The sequence below is a fragment of the Protobothrops mucrosquamatus genome, unplaced genomic scaffold (genome assembly GCF_001527695.2).
Source record: "Protobothrops mucrosquamatus isolate PMUCROS unplaced genomic scaffold, P.Mucros_1.0 scaffold3511, whole genome shotgun sequence".
Taxonomy (NCBI): Eukaryota; Metazoa; Chordata; class Lepidosauria; order Squamata; family Viperidae; genus Protobothrops; species Protobothrops mucrosquamatus.
In genome coordinates, this window is record NW_015389481.1 from 1 (window position 1) to 23,728 (window position 23,728).

The following is a 23,728-nucleotide window of genomic DNA, read 5'->3' on the forward strand; positions in this document are numbered from 1 at the left end:
AAGAATCCATGAACAAGCTGTAACAATGTGCTTAGATGGACAACCTTTGAGCATGATAAAAACATTACTGGATGTTGCTGTTGGAGATTTAGGGCTTTCACCCAAGGATATTGTTGAGACAGCTCTAATCAGAGTGATAGCTGCTTTGAGGTAAGTCAAACTTAGTAGACTTAGTACTTGGTGGCAAAACTCTTGTTGGCAATCACAGAGGTCAGACATTTCTTGTAGCTGGCCACCAGGTTTGCATACATCTCAGGAGGGATTTTGTCCCACTCCTCTTTGCAGATCCTCTCCCAATCATTAAGGTTTCGAGGCTGACGTTTGGCAGCTCGAACCTTCAGCTCCCTCCACAGATTTTTTCACTGAAACTCCACGAGGTGAGATGTTGCATGGAGTCCCAGACCGAGTGAGATTGACAGTTATTTTGTGTTTCTTCCATTTGCGAATAATCACACCAACTGTTGTCACCTTCTCACCAAGCTGCTTGGCAATAGCCCATTCCACCCTTGTATAGATCTACAGTCTTGTCCCTGACATCCTTGGACAGCTCTTTGGTCTTGGTCTTGGTGGAGAGTTTGGAATTTGATTGATTGATTGCTTCTGTGGACAGGTGTCTTTTATACAGGTAAAAACAGATTAGGAGCACTCCCTTTAAGAGAGTGCTCCTAATCTCAGCTCATTACCTGTATAAAAGACACCTGAGAGCAAGAAATTTTGCTGATTGACAGGGGACCAAATAGTTATTTCACTCATTAAAATGCAAATCAATTTATAACTTTTTTGAAATGTGTTTTTCTGTATTTTTTTGTTGCTATTCTGATACTCACTGTTAAAATAAACCTATCATTAAAATTATAGACTGATCATTTCATTGTCAGTGGGCAAACGTACAAAATCAGCAGGGGATCAAATAATTTTTTCCCTCACTGTATGACAATAAATTTGGGGAAAGAACCTCTAATATAATAATGCCATGCAAGACATATATGAATATGTGCTATATTTTGCCAGCTGTGCTGTTGGTTTTTTCAGAGCAAATCTGAAACTGAAGTTGTCAGCAGATGTCACTTTCTTATATACTGACTGTATTTAGTGGAGCAGGATGCCCACAGCCAGTCACTAATGGCTAAGTAGATGACAGTTGATAACACTTCTCCTCATTTAAATTATTTGGATGTTTATGAATACTTACTAGAGAGGCAATTATTAGAGAGGCAATAGAAATGTCAGCACCTATTCAGTCTCTCACACAGCATTTCCCCAATAAATAGCAGCCATAAAAACACACACTTCATTAATAATACCAATTATTTATTAGTTATACTTTTTGCTATATTTTTCAGATTATAAACTGGTGTTAGCTGTGGCATGACCACAAGTCTAACTATTTGATTGAATGTTAACATGAAAATCACTTAACAGTCTCTAGATACTCTCTCACATAATACTTTTTAAGAGTGAATTGAAATATATTACTTTCTTTTTAACTTTCTTTTAGCAAGTTCAATTCACTTTTTAAGAGTGAATTGAAATATATTACTTTCTTTTTAACTTTCTTTTAGCAAGTCTTACCTTTTTGTTTAATGGTCTTTTCTATTCACATAGCCAAGCAATGAGAGTTTTATACACAAAGCGGTAAATTAATTAGGCAGCATCTTAAAAGTATAAGAGAAAATATTGCAACAGTGAAATGCCTAAAATTTCAAATGTTTCTAAAACATTGATAAACGTCTATATAAGTTATTACAATCTAGTCCCTAGTTATTTATGCAATAGAAGCAGTTCAGAAACCTTAACATGGCTTGTTTCTATGCCAAAAATAAGAAAATTATACTCTGAATGTATTTTTTGCCAGAAAAATTCCTAACAGATTTGAGGCCTAGAATCTTGTGAAGATCTGTGTTATTACTATTGTGGCTCTTGGGAGACCAAGCTTTAATAACCTTTTAGATCCTTAATTATTCAAGATTTTGAACCAAGAAAGCAACTTCAGTACATGTCAGATAGTTTTTTAAGATGCTTTCATATTAGGGTCTTTATAAGTGTGGTTTCTTAATACTGATTAATGTGACAACTTTCCTGGCAAATGCAATAAAATACTTTTTATTATTAATTAGAGGGGATCTTGTGTCTTAATTTTCTTATTAAAAAAACTATTCTGACAGTTATAAAAGCCAGTTATGAAAGTTGAGTTCGAAGCCAGTTATGAAAGTTGAGTTCATAGTAACACTAAAACATGGGTTGTTTAAACAGGATTTGTTGGACAAGTTCAGATGGGTTCATACAGCTTACTAAACGATAATTTGTTTGTGAATCCACAAATGGTTGGATTCACATATCGCACTGAACCGAAACTAAGCAAGCCAAATTATGATAAACTCAGTCAGCGTATCTTCTGGCTAATTGTTATTTTGATAAGCAGCACAAAACATTTATACATGCAGGCCTTGGAATTTCTGAAACATTGATTCCAAATAAGCATCTTTCTGTTTTATTCATTTGACAGTGAAGGGGGTGATCAGCATTCTTTTCAGAAAGATCATTTTCAGATATTGGAAGACATGGTCTCCGCTGTCCACACAAGTGCTGAAAATGGGTAAGAGTTTTGAGGGTGTAATGTGAAACCTGATTACAGTTGCTAAATAAGAAAATGCATCAAATTTGAATTAATTGTAAAACCCTGGATTCAATCAAACAGTTTAGAAATGATTCTATGGATCTCCCAAACCAGAAAGGAACTGGGGCAGAGTAAATGCAACCAGTTTATGAGCAGGACTGGTAACCCAGGCCAAAAAATATTTTATTTTTGTTTCCTATCTTGCATGCTGTATTCAACTATGTTTTTGCTCATGCAAATAGTCAGCAGATTTGAGATACTTTCTGGTTTTGTTGTTCATACTAATTTCCTATCAAATTTGAAATGCTTTCTTCACACATCCGTATGTTTAATGTCAGATTCCCGTTCTGTGCCCTCTTCAGAAACCTGCAGCTTTGTAGCTTTTTGTCAGGAATCTGTCCTTTTCACAGTACATACATTCTACTATCCTTTCTTATTTTATTAATACTGTTTGGGACTTTTTTTTTTACCTCCTCAAGAACTTTTTATTCTCTCTCTCTTTCTTTTTCTTTCTCTTTCTCTTTCTCTTTCATTCTCTCTCTCTTTCTCTCTCTCTCTTACATTGTCCATGTTTTAATAGAATCAGATAGTTCCATACCCACCAGTGGATCTGTAGCCTTTAAACTTCCACTTTGTGTGTATACTCTGGCAGCAAATGTTCTCAAATAGGTACCTCCTGTATCCATCCTGCTATAACTCTTCAAGATATTAGTTCCAAAAGAACTGTTACACTGTTTGTTGTGCATGCTGTTATCTTCCCCACGGAAAAGCCCAATGAACCTAGTCACAAATCCATATATAATGCTAGTAGGAAGATAAATTTTGAAATACCAATATTACTATAATAAGGTCTTAGACTTGTATTCCATGAAACATTATTTACCTTTGTATCCTTCAGATGTTGTAGGAATTCAATATAAATGGTTCCCTTCAGGAAGATACAGTTATCTGAAAAATGAGCTTGCCTAACTTTTGAAGCCAAGGCCTCAATTGCTTTCTTTTTAATTTATCAACTTTTTAATTTACATTCCAAATGTCACCTCCTCCAAAAACTCATTTCTAATTTAGCACCAGTTCTTTGAGAGATGGAATATAAAAAGAGTACATAGGCTAAATAAATTTTGAAGTTTTTATGAAATGATAACTTAAACTGTCAGCTTATATTATTTCAGCACTTTCAGACAGGTTGAATTGGTGTCTTCTAGCTGGTATTATGTTCCCATCTGTCTTGTTAAAATGACTACAGCAGCATTACTTCAAATATAAATCACATGCTACCTGCTGCTTCTTTTCATTTGAAAAAAAAACAACAGTGTCAAGTTGAAATATTATCAATGAATATAAAAGCATTATTTATACAAATACAAATATATAGTCTTTTAGAGCTGGTAAAATGGGCAGTGGTTGCCTGAAATGGGCAGTGGTGGTATTCTTGATAACTTGAATATTGTAAATCCTACAGCATCATATTAAGATTGTTTGATTATGTGTTTCATCAAATCACAGATGTCATTCAGTATATAGTCTATGTGTTAGAACAAGAAAAACCGCCTGTACCTATTACAGCTTATGATGCTTCTTATTTAATGAAATAACACAGTTTTTTACTTTGGTAGTCAGCAAACAAAACTATTATTACTCTGTTATTATTATCTAGTAAATTATTTCTAGGAACGTCCTTTTCTAATTTGCTTCTTTGTGTACTTTTAAAATTAACAGAAAATGCTTTTTAACTTTAGTCTGCTGCAATATTGTTATTCATGTGACGCTTTGAAGGAACAGATCAGACTCAAATGGATTAACAGGAGAATAAGAGCAGCTGTTTGGAGAAAATAGGAACAGTTAAATTAAAGACAGCTCCACATCCTTCCCTCTCAGAAAAAATTGAGAAGGAAGATATTAAAAGACTATTCCTAAAGGATTTGTGGGTGAATAAAGTATATTAAAAAGAAGCAGTGCCTCATGTTGTAGAAGAGTTATTGCTGAAGACAGGAGAGAGTAAACTATTTTCTGCTCAATATGGCTTGGTTCCAGGTTTGGATAGGTTAAAGGCAATAGTATGAAGCATATCTAGGAAAACAGTTGGGAAAAGCATGCCACCTCCACAGCTTACACACACTAGTATGGATTAAGTACTGTATTTGCATCCTATTTTCAGATAAAGATTGTGTCCCAGAGAGTTTATGCTAATGAAGAATTAAGTGCAGATTTACAGTGTAAAGCTAAAAACCAAACTTAAACTAGATGTTTGAAGGAAAGAGAATTTCCTTCTCTTTCTCCCAAATTTATTTTTCAAGAATACAGTTACTTTTGAGGAATGTGAGGAAGGATAGAGATGCAGCCTAAACTGACTGTAAACATTAGGCTTGTTGGTACTAAACATAAACGTAAATCAACAAGTTAACTATTTTCTTGGACTAAGATCCTGATTTCTCTCACAGGTATACCTTGAATCAAAGATTGGTAACATGATCTAAAACACATTAGAAAGAAGCATTGTGAAATGAACTAAATCAAGAACATAACAAATGGGAGTCCCGGTAGAAAATGTCACAATTTGGCAGGAGCAATTTTCAAACGTTTGCTTTCTGAATGAATAAATAATAATTTAAAGAAAGACAGACATGAGGGGCCTTGCAGGAAACTAAATGGTTATATAGACAGTTTAATTACCATGGCCCTTTCTCCATTCGTTTACTCTAATTATCCATTTTATTTCTTCAAAAATTCAATTTTGTTTTGTTTTCTTTTTTTGTCATCAGGAAAATTTGCAAATACCTCTTTTTTTATATTCTGTGGCTTTCGGCATTTGACTATACAAATATTGTTGTTTGAAGAACCGAATAGGCATTAGAATACAGATTTTTCTCTAGTGACAAGAAATGCATTGTCTTCTTTGGTTGAGTAATCAGAATGCTATTTAATTTTGCTGACCAATAGTTAACATAGATGGTGTTATATGAAAAAACAATAGCCATAAGATGATGTTAAAATAATTTCCTTGGAATGAATTTCTTTAAAACCACCCAAAACTGGCAAAACAAAAGTATACAGTAATGCAAATTTCTGATAGTATGTAACAATACATCTGCTGAAAATGTTGAACAGGAAGCCTTTGGTTGTTCATGACGAATCAGTTGGTTTCTGGGAAATACTTTGCTTCTATTAGGATATTCTGCTTTCTCAGCTTAAATTTTCAATTAATTTACCAACTCCTTATAAATAAATGTTAAGAATAATTTAAAAATAAATACTAGTGTATCTTCTATCTATTGAGAGTTTTTAGGTTAACTACTTCAGTGTTTAATTTCTGCCTATTCTCACTCACCGCTCACATGGAACCACCTCCTCGGGTCTGTGACAATTCGCCACAGGCAACTTGCCTCGGCCAACTTTTGTTGTGAGACCACTTCCCACGGCCAACTCGCCATGGGACAACTCACTGCGGGAGAAAAGTTACACTAATATCAAAGAAGTGGTGGAATAGAATCACTAAAGAAAGGAGGGGAAAGGAGGAATAGAATGAAATGCTAAAAATTAAAATATTTTTTTTATTTATTTTAAATAGTTAAATTGAAATGTTAAGTTTTCCTGTGGCAAGTTGTCCTATGGTAAGTTGGCTGTGGCGAGTTGTCCCACGGCAAGTTGGCCGTTGTGAGTTGGCCATGGTAAGTTGGCCATAGCGAATTGGTTGCAGTAAGCTGGCTGCAGCAAGTTGTCCCATTCCACCTCCCCTCTCCCCCTCCTCTGTCTGTCCGCAAAGTCGGAAAGTTGGAGACCACTGTCTTAATTCAAGAAGGACCTGAATGGAATTTGTTAATGGAATACAATTAGATGAAAACCAATAATAACAGATGTGTATCTTGATTTCATTGCAGTGAGAATCTGGTGTCTTCAGATGATTTGTTGGCTTGGCTTAGGCCCTTCTGTGGGGATGATTCTTTACCAGTGAGGCCTCGCATAAGAGTGCTACAGATTTTGGAGCAAGCTTTTCACCTAAGTGACGAGGATAGCAAGCTACTTATACTATTTAGAACACAAGCTGTTCTCAAAGCCTATTGGCCCCAGACTCAGGTAGGCAATCTCATATGGCAAAGTTTGTTCTTTACAAATAAGCAAATTATTTATAAAACAGTAGTTCTGGACCTTCATTGATCATTTAGGCTTACAGTACACTTGTGGGTTTCTTCTCCTGTTAAATAGGTGCTTGTTTGTACTATTTTTTTCCTCTTAATAAATATCTGGGGCATTTTTTCATTTTCTAATTCCTGTTCTTTGTTAATGAATTTTAATAAAATTTAAACTAAAACTGTATTTTTTTTTAAAAAAAAAAGCATAGATCTTGAGCATATTGCATGAAAATATATTTAAATTAAAATTAGGTATATGTTATTAACACTGTATATGATACCCAGAAAGGAGGAAAAGTTAGCAAGCACAAGGGTTTCAACTGAACTATATTTCTTTTTTCTCTTGTCTTTTGTAATACTTGAAAGCATTCCTTCTTTGATGAAAATAAAAATAAAAATTCTCTTAGGGAGCTCAATTCCTGGTTATTACATGGGTACATCCACATAGGTTTCTTGGTAACAAGAATATTGTTTTTCATCGCTTTCTTCCTGGATGTGTTTCTTTAAAAATATGTGACTCTAGACTGTAGAGTAATTACTTCCCATCCAAGTATTCATCAGCTCTTGTGTTGCTTATGTTTTTTGTGATCAGCTAAAATTGGTTAAAACCATATGCTGAGCTGTTCTCAGTTACCCTATTTCTGTATGGTAGTCAAAGCATTCAGTGTTAATGGCATTTTGCAACATAACATTTTTACTATGTTATATGTAGCTCTTGATTTCATTCTGAATAATGAAATGGTATTTATGTTTCCCCCCTTGAATTAACTGGATTTGTTTTCAGTGACACTATTCTGTTGGCAAAGAAATGCCTATGCAAAGTTTATATTGTTTTATTGCAGCTATTTTTGATTCTTACTTATGTGATCTAAACTGCATAGGCATACAACAAATTATATATTAAAAAAATAAATTAGCAATTGGCTGAGATAAGAGTAGCAGTAAATAGGAAAGAAATAAATTGAATGAAATAAATTTCATGATGACTGAATCATTAAGTATGTTAAGATCCTCCCCAACATTTCTTCCCTCCTTCCTCCCCAAGGGAAAATATTCAGACAGTTCAGAGCAGAATAACAGAGTTGCGGGGGACCTTGGAAGTCTTCTGGTTCAACCTCCTGCACCAGCAGGAGACTTTATACCAGTGATGGCGAACCTTTTAGAGACCGAGTGCCCAAAAACTGCCCACGCTCAACCCCTCCTGCCTGCCCCCGCTCTGCCTCCCCATCTTCCGCCCCGCCTGCCCACAGGACCACTCACCACCTCCAGGGCCTGCCACAGATCGCCCAGGCAGCCCAGCAGCCCTATGGCAGCCACACCCTCTGCCCGCGCCCTGCAGCATCAACTGCATGATGGGGTGTGAGGGCAGAGTCTTGTCTACGCTGAGTGGCTGCCATGTCCTTGGCTGCACTGCTCCGTGTGGGCGACGCTCTTGGGCAACTCTCCTCCAGGGGGCTGCTGGAGAGGAGGGGGTCACGGGGGGAGTCAAGGCTAGGGCAACGGCACGTGTGCCCACAGAGAGGGCTCCGAGTGCCGCCTCTGGCACCCGTGCCATAGGTTCTCCACCACTGCTTTATACCATTCCACAGAAGGACTAGCACTGATGATGTTACCTAGTTTGGGCAATGAAACATCTGCAAGAAAGCAAACAAGCTCATAGAGCATCAAGGACCCCTCAAGACAAGTGGCTGTCCAGTCTCTTCTTAAAAGCCTCCAGTGATGCCATACATGCCACGTATGGTCTGTGGGTGATTCTGATTTGTAATTACATACATAACTGACACTTGATTTCATGTTCTGAAGCCATTACAAAGAAAAATTGCTCTAGCTGAGATGCTTAGAATGTTGATCTGTAATTTATCTAAGTTACAGCATAGGAATATGAGCTAAGTCAAGAAGAACAAGTAATTTATCCTGTTTTGCGTTTCTTCTTGGGAAAAAATGGCATAATCATTTATCAATCAGTATCTTCTATTTCAAGATAATTTTTGATGAAGCAAAGAGCCACTGCTTTTCTATGAGTTCATAATGACACATACATAATTATGTATGTAATTCAAGGAAATCTCAGTGGAAGAACAAAATATATTGAATCAGTGCCGGAATTCATTCCATTTTCATCTTTCTTTTGATTGTAACACAGCATCTGAAGATAAAAGCATATGTTATCTTTGACTTATTTTCAAGAAGCCTTCTCTTGTGAATAGATAGGAGTTTAACAGATCTTTACTAGAAGTTCATTGGGCTTGAGAATGTATTGTAGCAATTAGAATCTTCTCTCAAGTGCCTTGTTTGTAATTCTGCTTTTAGTGGTGTAGTAATTCAGATTCACATTGCAGTGAAGAACTGAATAATAGAGAAATACATTTGCAAATTGAATTAATCAACATGGGTTTTGCTAGGATACAAATAAATCTGCCATGGATTTGAGGTTTGACTAGTATGAACAGATAATGTTATAGTGTTTAACAAATGCATATAGTTAATTTAAATTTCCAGAAAAGAAAATGCTTGGCTTCCTCATGTCGTATGCTTCAGCAGCACTGTTTCTTCAACTCATTTAAAACTCATTCTTTTCAGTGCTGATACTGCTTATAACAAAATTAGTATTTCAATAGTATCATTATGGACAAAGTTTTCTAGAATCAGATCTGGTATTTGATTCTAGTGAACGTTCAAAGTTATGCGATAAGCGCCCCCTTGTGTTTACGAGAAAGTTCCAAAATTACGAATGTTGTCGCACTACGGCATTTGTTCACCCTTATGAACAACCACAGTGACATTCGAGTATTTGAGGGGCTGCCACAAAGAAGAGGGGATCAAAATATTCTCCAAAGCACCAGAAGGTAGGACAAGAAACAATTAACCAAAAAGAGAAGCAACCTGAAATTAAGGAGAAACGTCCTAACAGTGAGGACAATTAACCAGATTTTTAAGAAGAGACTAGACAGTCACTTGTCTGAAATGGTATAGGTTCTCCTGCTTGAGCAGGGAGCTTGACTAGAAGACCTCCAAGGTCCCTTCCAGCTCTTTTCTATTCTATTCCCCACCCCCACCCCGGGTCTCCCTAGGCACTAGGCCAGTGGTGGCGAACCTATGGCACACGTGCCAGAGGCGGCACTCAGAGCCCTCTCTGTGGGCATGCGTGCCATATCCTGGAGATGGCGAGGGACTGGCCCCCGCCACCCTGGCCCCGCCCACCCAGTCTGCCATGACCACTGCAGCCACGCCTACCCGGCACCCGGTGATAAATAAGTGGGTTTGGGGTTGCAGTTTGGGCACTGGGTCTCTTAAAAGGTTCGCCATCACTGCACTAGGCCTTGGATACTCACCTTGCGAAGATCGAGATCCTTCGCTTTCTTGGCTGCTCCAGGCGAATGCATGGGCAAAAGCTGGGAGTGAATTGCATTCAAGGTACGAGATTCGCTCCTACGAATCCTCGATTTATGAATGGAATTACATTCGTAATTGCATTCGTAACTCGAGAACTACCTGTATTATAGCAGAGTGTGCTCAGTATTAATCCAATATCTGGCAAATCAGTATTTATTATTTGCTTTTTGTACAGAAGTCTTTATAGCATATTCTCATGACAATAATATTCAGATTTCCAGTTTCTGGATTTGAATTAATTACCAGCTCTTTCCTGTCACATTTCATTTTAACAGTTTTTTTCTTTCTAAAGTATTATTTATATTATACATTTGAGGTTTATTTTGCTTGATNTTTTCTATATTAATTGAAGTTCAGCTTCTAATAAATGCAAATCCAAAAAGAGCAAATTGGAAGAACTGCAAAGAGATCAAGGATACATTTTTATTTACTGTGCCTTATTTTTTCTTATACAGTCACTTTGCTAATAGGGATGAGGGTAGAAGGCCCCTTCCTTTATCTGAAGCCCGTTCCCCTCTTCCTTATAAAATCCTTTCTAAATCTAAAGCTGGGAATGGTCTTGCTTGCTATCAGAATGGGGCGAAATGTTTTAAGGGAAGTTAGGGCCATTGTACTCAGAAGAGTAACATTTCTTACGCTAAAAAAAAGCAGAATGCTACACCTTGGGAAATCTATTCACATCAAATGTTTGTGCACTGCCCGGAGTCATTTTACGTGAGATGAGCAGTGTTATAAATTTGATTGATAAATAAAACAGACTTAACCATTTTGAATTAAAAGCATCTCTGGTAACAAATATCGGAAAATAAAGCATGAAGCATACTCTAAGTGAAATTAACTGCTGAATCAGTATTAAGTACCATAGAAGCATATTGCTGGAATCTATTACCCAATTCCTGTAGAGCAGGAATTTTGGTGGCATGAAGCAAATAAACTGCGTTATGACTATTAAAACAAGCAAGAAGAAACAAGAATTTGGTTGTCCTCTGGGTGCTAAACCAAGTCCCATTATGCAAAGATTCCCTAAGCTTCTGCTTGTCACCAGTCACTTCACACAATTCCATTGTACTCGTAGCTTTGCTCTGTCCTCCTTCATGCATCGATCTGTTACTGGAACCAAGAAATCTTGCAGGAGATATTTGAATTGTGAAAGCCATGTGCTTGATATTCCTATTTGGGTTTGTAAGAAAATGTTTTAAAAATAAAACAAACCACTTCCAAAAAATGTTGCCAAGAAAACTGCAGGAACTAGTCCATGCAGTTGCTGGGATTCAAGATTGACTTGAAGGGAACAAACAAACCCGATTTAACATAAGAATACTTCATATTTGTTCGCTTGTTTAATATGCTACCAATTTAACAGTCTAAGCAACTAATATTTGAATAATTATGTTCTCTACTCTGATATCTGTATTTATTGTGATCCGCTGCTTTCCCCAATTTATTAGGTAGAAATAACAGAGATTGAAAATGAAGAAAAAAGGTATCTTCTCTTCATGAAACTTCTGGAAAATAGTGGGGAACAAGAAGAATTCCAGCATTTAGTTATGCTTCTTCAAGCTTGGCCTCCTATGAAAAGCCCAGATATGTAAGTTATTTGTTTTGCATTTAACATAAGTTTAAAATACCTTTGGAGATTTTAAAGTAGATCTTATCCTAGTGTTAATTCTGAATGTACTTTCCATTTGTTAAGAAATAAATGATTGTAGAATTTCCTTGTTATTTTTAAGTGATAAGAAATTTCTAGGCCACGCAATTGCTGTTTTTTGCCATTTTGAAGTGCAAAAAATTACAGGTCCATAAACTTATTTATTATGATGATCACTGACCAACAAAATTCAAATTAAAATGCATAGGCATTTTCTGAAAGATTAATAGAAATTAAAATGGTTCAGACTTCTAAATATTATACATACATGTGTGTGTGTGTGTGTGTGTGTGTGTGTGTGTGTGTGTGTACACATATACATGCACACTTTGAGAGGCTTAAGCTGTGAACTGTAGGTGACAATCATGTTCTGTTGTTATTGCTAATACAACTCAACTAGACAAGAACACTTCAGTTTCTCAGCTGCTTGGTGACAGGTCTAAAGTTGCATATAGATTCTCATTAGCAGACTAACAGAACGATACTAACATGAGAATCAGATCCTGCAAAAAAAAAAAAAAAGCCCAGAGGTGTAGTTTGCCCCAACATCAACAGCCCCATCATGCATCCCCAACAACTTGACACACATGTTTAGCAACATCTTCACATGCTCTTCCATTCATATATGGCATCATTTGCCCCTCTGGATTCTATGTAGAACAAACTAGTCAAAACTATTCACAAAAGAATTAATGAACATGAAATTTAACTCAAAAGATCTATCAGAGCATTTCAGCCTTCTAGGCCAGGAGTCCCCAACCCCCGGCCCACAGCCCACTACTGGGCTGCACTCTATTTGAATGGAGCTTTGCGCATGAGCATTCTCCACTCGTGCCAGTGGAGCTTTGCACCCGAGCACAAGTGCCTGCCGCTCGTGCAAGTGGAGCTTTGCGCATGAGCACAAGCTCCTTTACACGAGTGGAGGGTGCTCCCGCCTACCACTCGCACCAATGGAGCTGTGCATGCATGTATGTGCCTGCCACACACACAGAGATACACTAATCTAGGCCGCCAAGCTGGAAAGATAGGGGACCATTGTTCTAGGACATTCCATCTTGAAAGGAAAGGGGGAAAAAACTTTGCTAACACAATTCAATGAGAGATTGCTGAATATCAAAAAAAAAATCAGGCTCTCTCTGAAGATCTCAACAAACAATGGGTTTATTTGGAACCATAAACCAACATTCAAAATGAGTCGAATAGCATCTTTTCTAATTAACAAAGTGTATTAAAAGGCCTAAGCTATCATGACCTACTGCTTGCTTAGTCAGTGGATTAGAGTGACTAAACTGATAGGATTTCCAATGGGATGAGATGAATGGGGAAGGAAGGAGTAGACAGGTTGGTTATACAGATATAGGCTGCATGAAAGGTTAAAAATTTATCAATTAAAAAACATTGCATTTGTTAAGACCTTTTGATGTACTTGTGAGTTCAACAATCTCTTGCTCAACCATGCTGTTAAAATCTCTTTTTTCCAAAATGGTTACTTTGTAATGCACAATAGAATGTCCTGGAAGTTTAGTCAGTCTATGCATCTGATAAAGTGGGCAGCAACTACTGGAAGATTATGCCTGTTAATTAGAAAAGAGTACTACCAGAATCTTCCTGATTTTTGGCTACCATAGCTGTCCTTCTATAATGTTTATTTTAATTAAAATATTTGATACATATTTTGTTCTGATGGAATATGGAAGATTGAATCATTAGGTTGGGGGTCCATTCAAGCATAACCTATACATTTCAGTGAAATGTTCGGAGTATTTTTCATTTTGAGCACTTTCGTCTGTATTTGACCTTTACAAAGCATTGATATACACTTGGAATTCCCTTAGAGCAAAATTTTTATTTAGTAGGAAAAAACTGCATTGAGAAATAGGTGTTTTTTTTTACAATGGCTTGGTTACGTGTATTTTTTTTTCATCAGATTCCTCTCTTGCCTTTTAAAAAAAAAGCTGCTATGCATATGGATAAAAAAGCCAGCATGCTTAGATTTATGGTGTATTTAAACAATCTATTACAGCATAATTTCATTGCTTTCCTTTTCAAAAGAAAACTAAGAATTTCTGGCTGCCACAAGGGGAAGGTTATAATATAGGACTACTCTTAACCTACATAGCTTTAAAAATTTCCTAATATGTCTCTCTCTGACCCATACATTCTGAGTTAATTGATTTAAGAATTATGGTGGAAGAAGAACATTACTTGTGAAGTATAAAATTGTTTTCTTCTCTGTCTGGCCACTGAGCCATGTAAAACTGAGCACTAGTTGTCTCTTGTACCTCAGAAATTGAACTTTCAAAATCTGAGTTCCTGTAATGACGAATGACAGCTGTTTTGGTTTTGCTTGATAATATTCCACTGAGCTATGGAGTTTTATATTGTTCCTTGGATTTATTTTCAACATATTTTTCCTATCAAAATCTGATCCGGAAAATTTGTTGGGTCAGACTGGAGGGGACACAGGACAAAGGCAAAAAAAAGTTCTACTGTATGAATGGATTTCTGGTCATGGAATGTTGGCTTTTACCTATTTACCTCCCTTCAGTTAATTTTGGGCAAAAAAAAAAAAAAGGCAACCCAAACTGCTATATTTTGTGTTCTCTTACAGTGGTGGGGAAAATAATTTTGTGGGCCAGAAGATATTATGAGATGGTATTTTGGAGAAGACAATCTCTGCCCTATGTAGCTACCCCTATTGTGGCATAATATGTTTTCTCACTGGACTGATTTGGCAGGCTGCAGACTTACCATTCCACAGTATTAATTCAGTTATGCATTCAACTATTTCTCCAGTCTCTTTATTGAGTTGTCACATTCCAGATTACCTCTGGATTCTTTCAAAGAGAAACTGTCACTTTATCAAAGACATCATCTGTACATCATCTTTGACCAGAATGTAAATTTGCATAGTTTTACATATGAATAAAACATTTCTGACAGAGATAAATACTTTGTTTCCATATGATGCGTTCATTAGTCACAGCAGCCAGAGTTTTGAAGCAACGTTTCCTGAAGCATAAAAAAAGATGGCGAATGTTGTGACTTCTTATACATTTCGTAGCTTTTATAAGTTAGGTGCTTGTATTAAAATTAATTCTTTTCAAATAATTAGAATAGCACTTTCTTAATGTAATCTGTTTTAGTTTATTAACTAATTAAGTTCACAATCCAATTAAAGAGAAAAATAAGAATGTTTAACGCCACCTTTGATTCTCCCTTTTCATCATTCTGCCGGTATTAATCTTGATCCAGAAAACATATTACAATTTCATTTTTAATTTCCAATAATAATCACATAATGTTTGAAATTCAAAACCCTGTCCCCAGGTAGATTTATAGACAAATGAATATAGAGTGTGAGAGGCAGAAAATGAACAAAATATTAAGCTTTAATTCGATAAATTGTATGGATTCTTACACTAATTTAGTCTTGACAAGTTTATAATTTATGAGTATTATTACATTATTACCTACTGAATTTTGCTGTAATGCACAGTATTGGTGATATATCTGGTAATTCAAGTGTGATAGTTGTGCCTAAACTCAAACAATATCATTGCCCAAGTCATAATACCATGCAAATTGTGACTCTAGATTAGAAAATTAATTCAGGGTAATATTTCATAATTGACTTAATTTTTTGTTGTTGTTGTTGTTGTTATTATTATTATTATTATTACGAGCATATGGCGTTGTTACAGTAGCCAGGAGACCACAATGCAATTGCAGAGTAGTTGTTTGACTTGCCAAGGTACTAGCCCTATGATAGGATACACTTGTGCACTTCCCACGTTGTGCCACAGGAGGACGAGCTGGCGTCACACCAGAGAGAAAGAGGAACAGCTCTTCCCTAGCAGTGTCACCCAAGACTCCCTCCCTTCCCAAGAGCTGCCTCACAAGCGGGCGCTGCAACCAGGAAAGTTCACAGCCATCACGAACCTAATTGCATGCACAGAGCACCATCTTGTCTCCCCACCAAAGTGGTACCTATCTATATACTTACATAAACATGCTTTCAAACTGTTGGGTTGACAGAAGCTGAGGCAAGTGACAGGAACTCACCCTGCTACGCAGTGCTTGGGCTCGAACCGCCGGAGGTGAGACCATCTCCAGCGTCATTAAGCCATGGAGCCACTGTGCCTCTCTTATTACTAACTTTTAAATGATTAACAAATATTTTATCTTATTTGCCTCTGACCTCAATTTTTATTCTATTATCACGTTTTATTTGATATTACAGAAAACACATATCAACCTTCACGACTTATTTGCTTATCCTGTCTACCAAGCAGCTCCTCCTAATAAAGTTCTCTCTTGGCTGCAGTTGTTGTTTTTTTTTCATTAAAACAATTTGTCCTGTTAAATTTTTTTTTTCATATTTGTTTCTAAAAAAATCATGTACTATATCAAGGGTGTCAAACTGCCAGCCCACGGGCCTGACGCGTTATCCGGAAGTTGCGCCCACCCCATTGCCGGCAATGGCAAAACCGTCCTGATATGTTGCACAACGTCATGTGACGTCGAGAGTTTGACATGTCTGTACTATATGGACTGTAAAAGTTATACAAACTATTTGCATTCAATATATGTTATCCAAAATTACTTTTTAAAAGTACATGTGGGTAGATATGCGCAATAGAGACCAAATTGCTTTTAATGCTCATAAGAAAACTTATTTACCTTTATTTTAGAACATGTTCAAGTAATAATCTTTGGGTTAAACTGGGAACAGTGATGCTTATGAAGTGCCTACAGGAGCAAAAGAAGAGTGTGGGAGATGAGATTCTGAAGATCTGCCGCTCTTTATACGAGACAAAGCACAGGCTCTCTGCAGAGGTAAGTTTACATGACTAGAGTCCTTGTTAGACATGACCAAGTTTATATGGACAGTAAACTCGTTAATGTATGTAATTTCTTCATTAAACATAGAATGATAATAGTAAGCTTCCTTACTGAAATAGTTTAGTAACAATTAGTAACTCCTTTGTTACAGGTGCAGTGATATTCCTTTTGTTCGTCAACCCATTTGCACTAGATTTGGCTCTCATGCAAATCTCACAGAGTCTGAAGTCCTGAAACAGTTGCATTTTTTATTAGTTTGTCACTACTGACAACAGATGGGTCCCAGCTGTCCATTCATTTCCATGTCACTAGTTCAATCAAAGCTCCTGCCAGGATCCTTCCTAATGAAATTCTGTTTCATCTCTGTTGATGGATCAGGGTATTCAAGAGTGCTAACCAACACCCAGTACTTGTTTGATTTACAGAGTTTGTCACTTAAGCTTTTATTGATTCAGTATTTTTTTTTTGAAAGTTTGCTAAAATATTAAAACTTCTAAATTGCTTGAAGTCTCCTTTCCTCCAGATGTGGCAATACAAACGCCTCATCATAAACTGCTAGCTTCAGACTCTTTTGTGCTTCACTTTTGTCCCAACCACATCCATAAAAATTTTCATTGTTACACGGCCCTGAAATGCTGTGAACATGTTTTAGAGATTGGACTGGTCAGATTTCATGCTGGAGAAACTGAAAACATATCTCAGAAATGTACCGGGAAGGAGGGTTGCAAAGTAAACGTATTTAGGATTGACTTATTTATTTATTGAGGGGGAAAGTTTAATGATTTTTATCTTTACAGATAACGTGCCAATATAAAAAAAAGTATAACGAAATAAATTGTTCCAAAATAAAGCAAGTTAATGCAATAAAAACAAAACTATTCAGTAAGTGAAATATAGTTTCACAGGATCAGATGCCTACCTTATATTGTTTATATATTATAATTGCTTTAGACTAAGATCTTTATTTTAATTGCATTATAATCCCCTACCTGAGTCTTTTTAAAACTTGGTAAGTCAGGAATTGCTTCTGGGATTTTCTAATATGAAGAATATGTCCTAGGCCAGGGATAGGCAACCTTGGCTCTTTTATGACTCGTGGACTTCAACTCCCAGAATTCCTGAGCCAGCCATGCTGAGGGGAAAGGGAGAGGTTTCCAAGCTGAGCCATGCTGGCTCAGGAATTCTGGGAGTTGAAGTCCACGAGTCATAAAAGAGCCAAGGTTGCCTACCCCTGTCCCAGATGGAAGCATTCATGGGACTATGACAGCATGGCAAATTTGGCCAGTAAAATGTTCATACTTCACCCTATTGAAAAACATACAAGGGTGAGCAGGAGGAGCTGCTCATGAGGACCTGTGAGCTCCACTGCATTGGACTTAGATACATGCCTTTCCTGGCACTTTGAGTGGCGGCTGTGAGTAGCTGGATCTAAGAAGTAAATGATACTTTAGAGGAGAGTGTTGTCCTAGATGCCTTTAAAAAGACACTGGTATAACCCCTTCTGAAGATACCTTCTAGCCACACTAGATAATTATTCTTCTATATCTAACCTTTCATTTTTAGGGAAATTTATTTGTTTTTAATGTATTAAATCAATCTATCTAGGTACCCTATCAACATGTGATTCAGAGCTATATACGCAAACTAAAACTATATATAGTAATAATTTTTTAAAAAGCAATCCCGGCATTTTTGAAAAGCTGTAAAGTCTCCTACAGGACCTTTGAAAGCTAAGGTCACTTATTTTGAGTTTAGCATTAATGGTTTTCTTATAATTGTATATTGCCTATTTATTTCACCAGCTTATTGCTATGTTGTTATTTAATTTATGGTTTTTAATGGTATTTTGGTTTTTAAATTATTATTGTAAGTTGTCGCGAGTCTTAAGATTTTGGAGGTTTACCAATATAATAAATATATACAAATGTGATCTGTAAGGAAACATTGCAGTAAAGCTTCCCAATAAGAGATGTGGTTGGTGTAGTTGACATCATTGTCATCATCATCACCCCATATTTCCTGCAGGAACTCAAAGTAGAGAATGTAGTATTCCCTTCTCCATTTTTTTCCTAAAACTTCAACCCTGTGCAGTTTTGTTGGATTGAAAGTGAATGGTTAGTGAGTTTTTTGGCTGAGGATGGACTTGGATCTGGCTCTCTCCTGATCCTGACCTAACATCTTAAGCATTATCCCACATTGGTTGTTAAGGATTGCCATCAGTCTTGAATTTCAGCTACTGCTAACCAGAAATAACAGCTGTTCAATATTCATACAGCACACAAAATAGTCACCGTTGGCTGTGGTTGAGGTGTGATTGTATTAACTATTTAAACTGATTTATTCTGTTGTTCGAGTGATTGCACAAGAAAAAAGAACCAATAAATTAAATGCCTTGTAGATGAGGTAGTAAAATTAGAAATATTGAACTTTTCATCATCTCTTGCAATTTTAGAGGCTTATTTCTGGTAAACAATATAACAAAAGGCTTGTAGAGCACAATATGAAATACCGATCATATATTTCTGCACATTTTTCATGCATCTGGAAAGCACAATTTATTGCCATGTGTACAAGGCTTGCAAAAAAAAAAAGTCGATGGCTCTTAGGTTTAACAGTTGGGTGAAGCAGCAGTTTTATAGTGCCAGTAGCATTTTATATCTGCAAACCCATCAAAACCTTAAGTGAAGAAGCTGAATGATAAGAGGTTAGGCTAGAACTATAAAACTTCTTTCCAAAGAAGTCAGAATGACATTTTTATTCCTAGAGACTAGGAGCGGGAAAGAAAAGATAAAGATATATAGAACTGCACTAGCCAATCTCTAAGGTACATCATCTATACAACTTTTGTTGAACCTTTAATTCAAATAAGTGTCTTAACACAGTGGCAGCTTATCCTATATATATATATATATACAGTTGAGCCAGCTTGTTCTTAACGGTGGAAGTATGCTTCATAGAGCAAGCTGTTATCCTATTAACAGTTATATAGACTAATTAGCATATATGCTGATTTGAGTTTGGATGAGAAACTAATTCCATTTTATAGTGCCCGGTCTCCATTTGGAAGTCTGCCAATCAACCAGTAGAAAGATATGTTTGTTGGATTTCTTATAAGCGCCCTAAAGTTGCTTTGGCTAGTGAGATAGGCAGCTTATAAATTTCTTAAATAAATAAACTAAAATTTATCAATTATGCTACAGTCACACTCCAGTTATGGATACATGGATTCCTTTTGTGCTTGTTCTGTACTAAGGCTGAACTAATTTTTCAAATATTTTCTGTTCCATATGATCATTTTCCAGAGATTGTGATTTTAGGGGATGTTCCTGACAAATAATCAATTAATGGCAATCATATCTTTGTATCTAATAGGATAAGAAGCACAACATGAAACTACAAAGATATTTAAACACAGTATTATGCTAAGTGACTGCAGCTGGAACTGGATCTTGCTATTAAAAAAAAAAGTTTTACTAAAATGAATAGACAAAATTGTTCTGGAATGAACGTCTGTTTTGTATTGTTGAAAATCCTTTGGTATGCAAAATCACAGTTGTACCCCAGATTTTGTATGTATCTGTTTGTGAGAGAGATGGATGAATGGCTACAACTTGCATGCAGCTTCATTTCCAGGGACTTTTTAAACATTAATTGTTCAATGAATGTTTAGGGGTAAAATAAGGTAGGGACACAATGCAGAGCTTGATTCCTGAAATTCTTTCCACCCCTTTTACCAGCAGTGACAACTGATGGCCTTCCCCTGGGACAAGAAGGCATCTCTTCAAAATGTTTATACAGTTAGTCCTCAACTTACAGCCACAGTTGAGCCCAACATTTGTTGTTAAGTGAGACATTTGTTAAGTGAGTTTTGCCCCATTTTATGTCCTTTCTTGCCACAGTTGTTAAGTGAATCACTGCAGTTGATAAGTTAGTAACACGGTTGTTAAGTGAATCTGGCTTCCCCATTGATTTTGCTTGTCAAAAGGTCGCAAAAGTTGATCACATGACTTTGGGACACAGCAACAGTCATAAGTATGAGTCAGTTGCCAATCATACGAATTTTGATCACATGATCATGAGGATGCTACAAAGGTAGTAAGTGCGAAAAATGGTCATAAGTCACTTTTTCATTGCTGTTGTAACTTTGAATGGTCACTAAAGCAACTGTTGTTTAGTTGAGGACTACCTGTACTTTAATTCTTTTCTATGCAGTTCTCATAAAAGGAATTTTTAAGCCACTTGAACAAGGCAGTCTTTTGCTCCATTCACTTCATTCGTTCACAATTCCGTTTACATTTCTTGCTGAATTTTCACCAGAGGTTTTTGGTTGCTTGCTTACTTTAAAAGAATTCAGGTTTTCGTTTTGAACTTCATAAAAGGATTTCCCGAGTCAGAGTGGAAGTTGACTAATTACACCCAGATTTTCTATTTGTTTTCAGTGCATAAAAAGCCTGTGTTTGCTGCTCCTGAAGGAGTCTCTCCTGCTGCCTTCCCTGAAGCTACTTCTGGAAAGTAGAGATCAGGATCTACACTCCATGGCATTGGAGCAGATAACAGCAATTGCTAAGGTAATTGAATAAGCCAGTCTTCCTCATTGGAGGTAATAAATTAGCTCTTCTGTCATTATGTAGGAAGCTGGACCTCCTGAGTGTAATATAGCTATTACGCTTTTCCAAAGCTTTTGTGTCTGTAATCTACAGAACTATATACGACTAAGAGTTCATTTTATATGCTCAAGATGGCTAAGACTAATAATGTTTCTTCTAATTATTTTACATCATCTCTTCAGCCACTTGTTTATCAAAATAACAAAATACTTTATACCTGGGATGACTTAGACCAGTGATGGCGAACCTTTTAGAGACAAAGTGCCCAAAAACTGGCCCTGCCCCTGCTCCACCCCCTGCCCTTCCCCCACTCCGCCTGCCCGCAGGGCCACTCACTGCCTCCAGGGACCGCTGCAGATCTCCCAGGCAGCCCAGCAGCGCCATGGCAGCCACGCCCTCTGCCCATGCCCCGCAGCATCAACTGTGCACGATGGGGCATGAGGGCAGAGTCTTGTCTATGCTGCCTGGCTGCCATGTCTTTGGCTGCGCTGCTCCGCGTGGGCCACGCTCGGGGCGACTCTCTTCCAGGGGGGCTGCTGGGGAGGGGGCGTGTGGGGAGGCGGGGCTGGGGCAATGGCACGTGTGCCCACAGAGAGGGCTCCGAGTGCCACCTCTGGCACGCGTTCCATAGGTTCGCCACTATTGACTTAGACAATCCTTTTGTCATTAATTCTGTATACACTGGAATATACTGAGCATAGTAGATTCAGTTTTAGATATCTTGACAAGTCAATGAACAAAAACCTTATTAAATCTTACTGGACAACATGGTGGTTAGGGGCAAAATATTTGAAAGGGATGATTCACTTTGACAACAGTAGTACAAGTTACATTTTTGTATATTAGAATTCATTAATAGCTTTCAGGGGATCCTTTGTGTATCCTTCATGTGGAAGCTGAAGATTCACTAGAGCAGACCAACTTCTGGCTTCTAACACTTGAAGAATTATAAAGCTAAACAATGTGCTTCTTCCTGGCCAGACCACTATGTCTTCATATGAACATATGGCATATAGGGAGACACTTATAAAGCAGCCACTTGATCATAGTATTACCTGTTTATAAGATGAGAACCTGTAGCTCTGAACTACAACATCCAGTATCACTTGCCTTTAATCATGCTGGCTAGAGTTGCCGAAGTTAATTAACCTTAGGGATTCTCAGATTTTATATAACATTTATATTTATGTTGTATGTCCACAATGGAGCTTTTAAATAAATATAAATTGCTGCAGATAATGTACATTGCCCATAATTTTTTTATGGGTAGCTGTTTTATACAGCCCCATTCTCAAGTAGCGCCAGGAAGGGGAAAGCAATTTGTTCTCTTTCCCTCTTAAATACTCATAGCCAAGGAAGAGAATAAATGGTTGTCTGGCTCAAGAACTAAGCAGATGCTCCACATCTCTGAGGAGACAGAATATATAAACCTTTTTATACTACTTAAATAATTGGCACGAACTTAGCATCTCATAACATTTCAAGAATATCATTGGGTGGGTTTTTCTTTCTCTTTTGAGGCTTTTCTTTTTCCTGTTCAGGTGTTACCCTTTTCTTACAATTCAGTTCTTGCCTAGTTTAAGCTACATTATATGGTGCTTGAATAATAGATACTGTCGCCAGGCAAATTTTTTTGAGTTAGCTCGTTTTTCCGTTTAAGCATGGCTCTTTTGTTTCCTAAAGCTCTCTCCTTGCTTATATTACACCGGAGAACCATAACCAGCATCTGGAAAGCAAAATCAGAGCCTATTGATTTTCCTAGCAAGACTCACAGCGACAGATATGCAAGAGGAAATGCAGTGCTCACTTGCTGATCAGATGTATTATTTAGTCATTTGTTGTCTAATACTGACAGCTTTATGGATGTTTACATTTAAAGAGATAATGGTGGGGGAAGTGCTGATACCAGGATTTCAGCTGCTTCTGCCTGCAGTAAAAAGGCTGGCTTCTTTTCCTAGCTTTTCTGAAATTACATTACCCTTGTATTTGCTGCTTATCCACCTCCAGATTACTGTTTCTGTGTATTTCCCTGATCAGAAATAACTGTTTCATCTTTGACAATGAATCTCGAGTATAAATAATTGAAAGAATATTAGGTTTGCCAGTAGCACCAGGCTATCACATTTAGTGTGAATGGAGTCTTCTCTCAAACAAAAGTTCTGCTAAGATTTGTTTTGTTTTGAGCTTTGAGTTTTGTTTATAATTCTAGGTAGTATTGAAGATTAATAATATTTAGTTTCTAGCTTCCAAATTGCACATTTAGCATGTGAACTGGTAAGCCTCAGCTCATCACCAGGGACCTTAGCCAAAAGTGCTGTTATCAAAGAAATATATTTTATTTAAAAAAATATTTTTTTAGGAAAAAACACATGTCAAACATTGATAGTGTGTGTGTGTGTGTGTTTGTATACACATACATACAAAAAAACTACTCTAAAATTCCATTTAGTTAAAATAGTAACAAAACATTTGACAGTATTTCACTGAC

General features: G+C 36.9%; 1 protein-coding gene across 1 annotated transcript in view; it reads left to right on the forward strand.

The window, feature by feature from the left end:
* The first annotated feature begins 25 nt into the window (after positions 1-25).
* The window catches only part of LOC107297757 (neuroblastoma-amplified sequence), a 29,503-nt gene continuing 5,800 nt past the window's right edge, over positions 26-23,728 (forward strand). Inside the window, exons 1-6 of the mRNA XM_015827118.1 lie at positions 26-150; positions 2,507-2,596; positions 6,496-6,691; positions 11,589-11,728; positions 16,483-16,627; positions 21,073-21,201. Coding sequence (XP_015682604.1) covers positions 26-150; positions 2,507-2,596; positions 6,496-6,691; positions 11,589-11,728; positions 16,483-16,627; positions 21,073-21,201 — 825 coding nt within the window. The remainder of the gene's footprint in view (positions 151-2,506; positions 2,597-6,495; positions 6,692-11,588; positions 11,729-16,482; positions 16,628-21,072; positions 21,202-23,728) is intronic.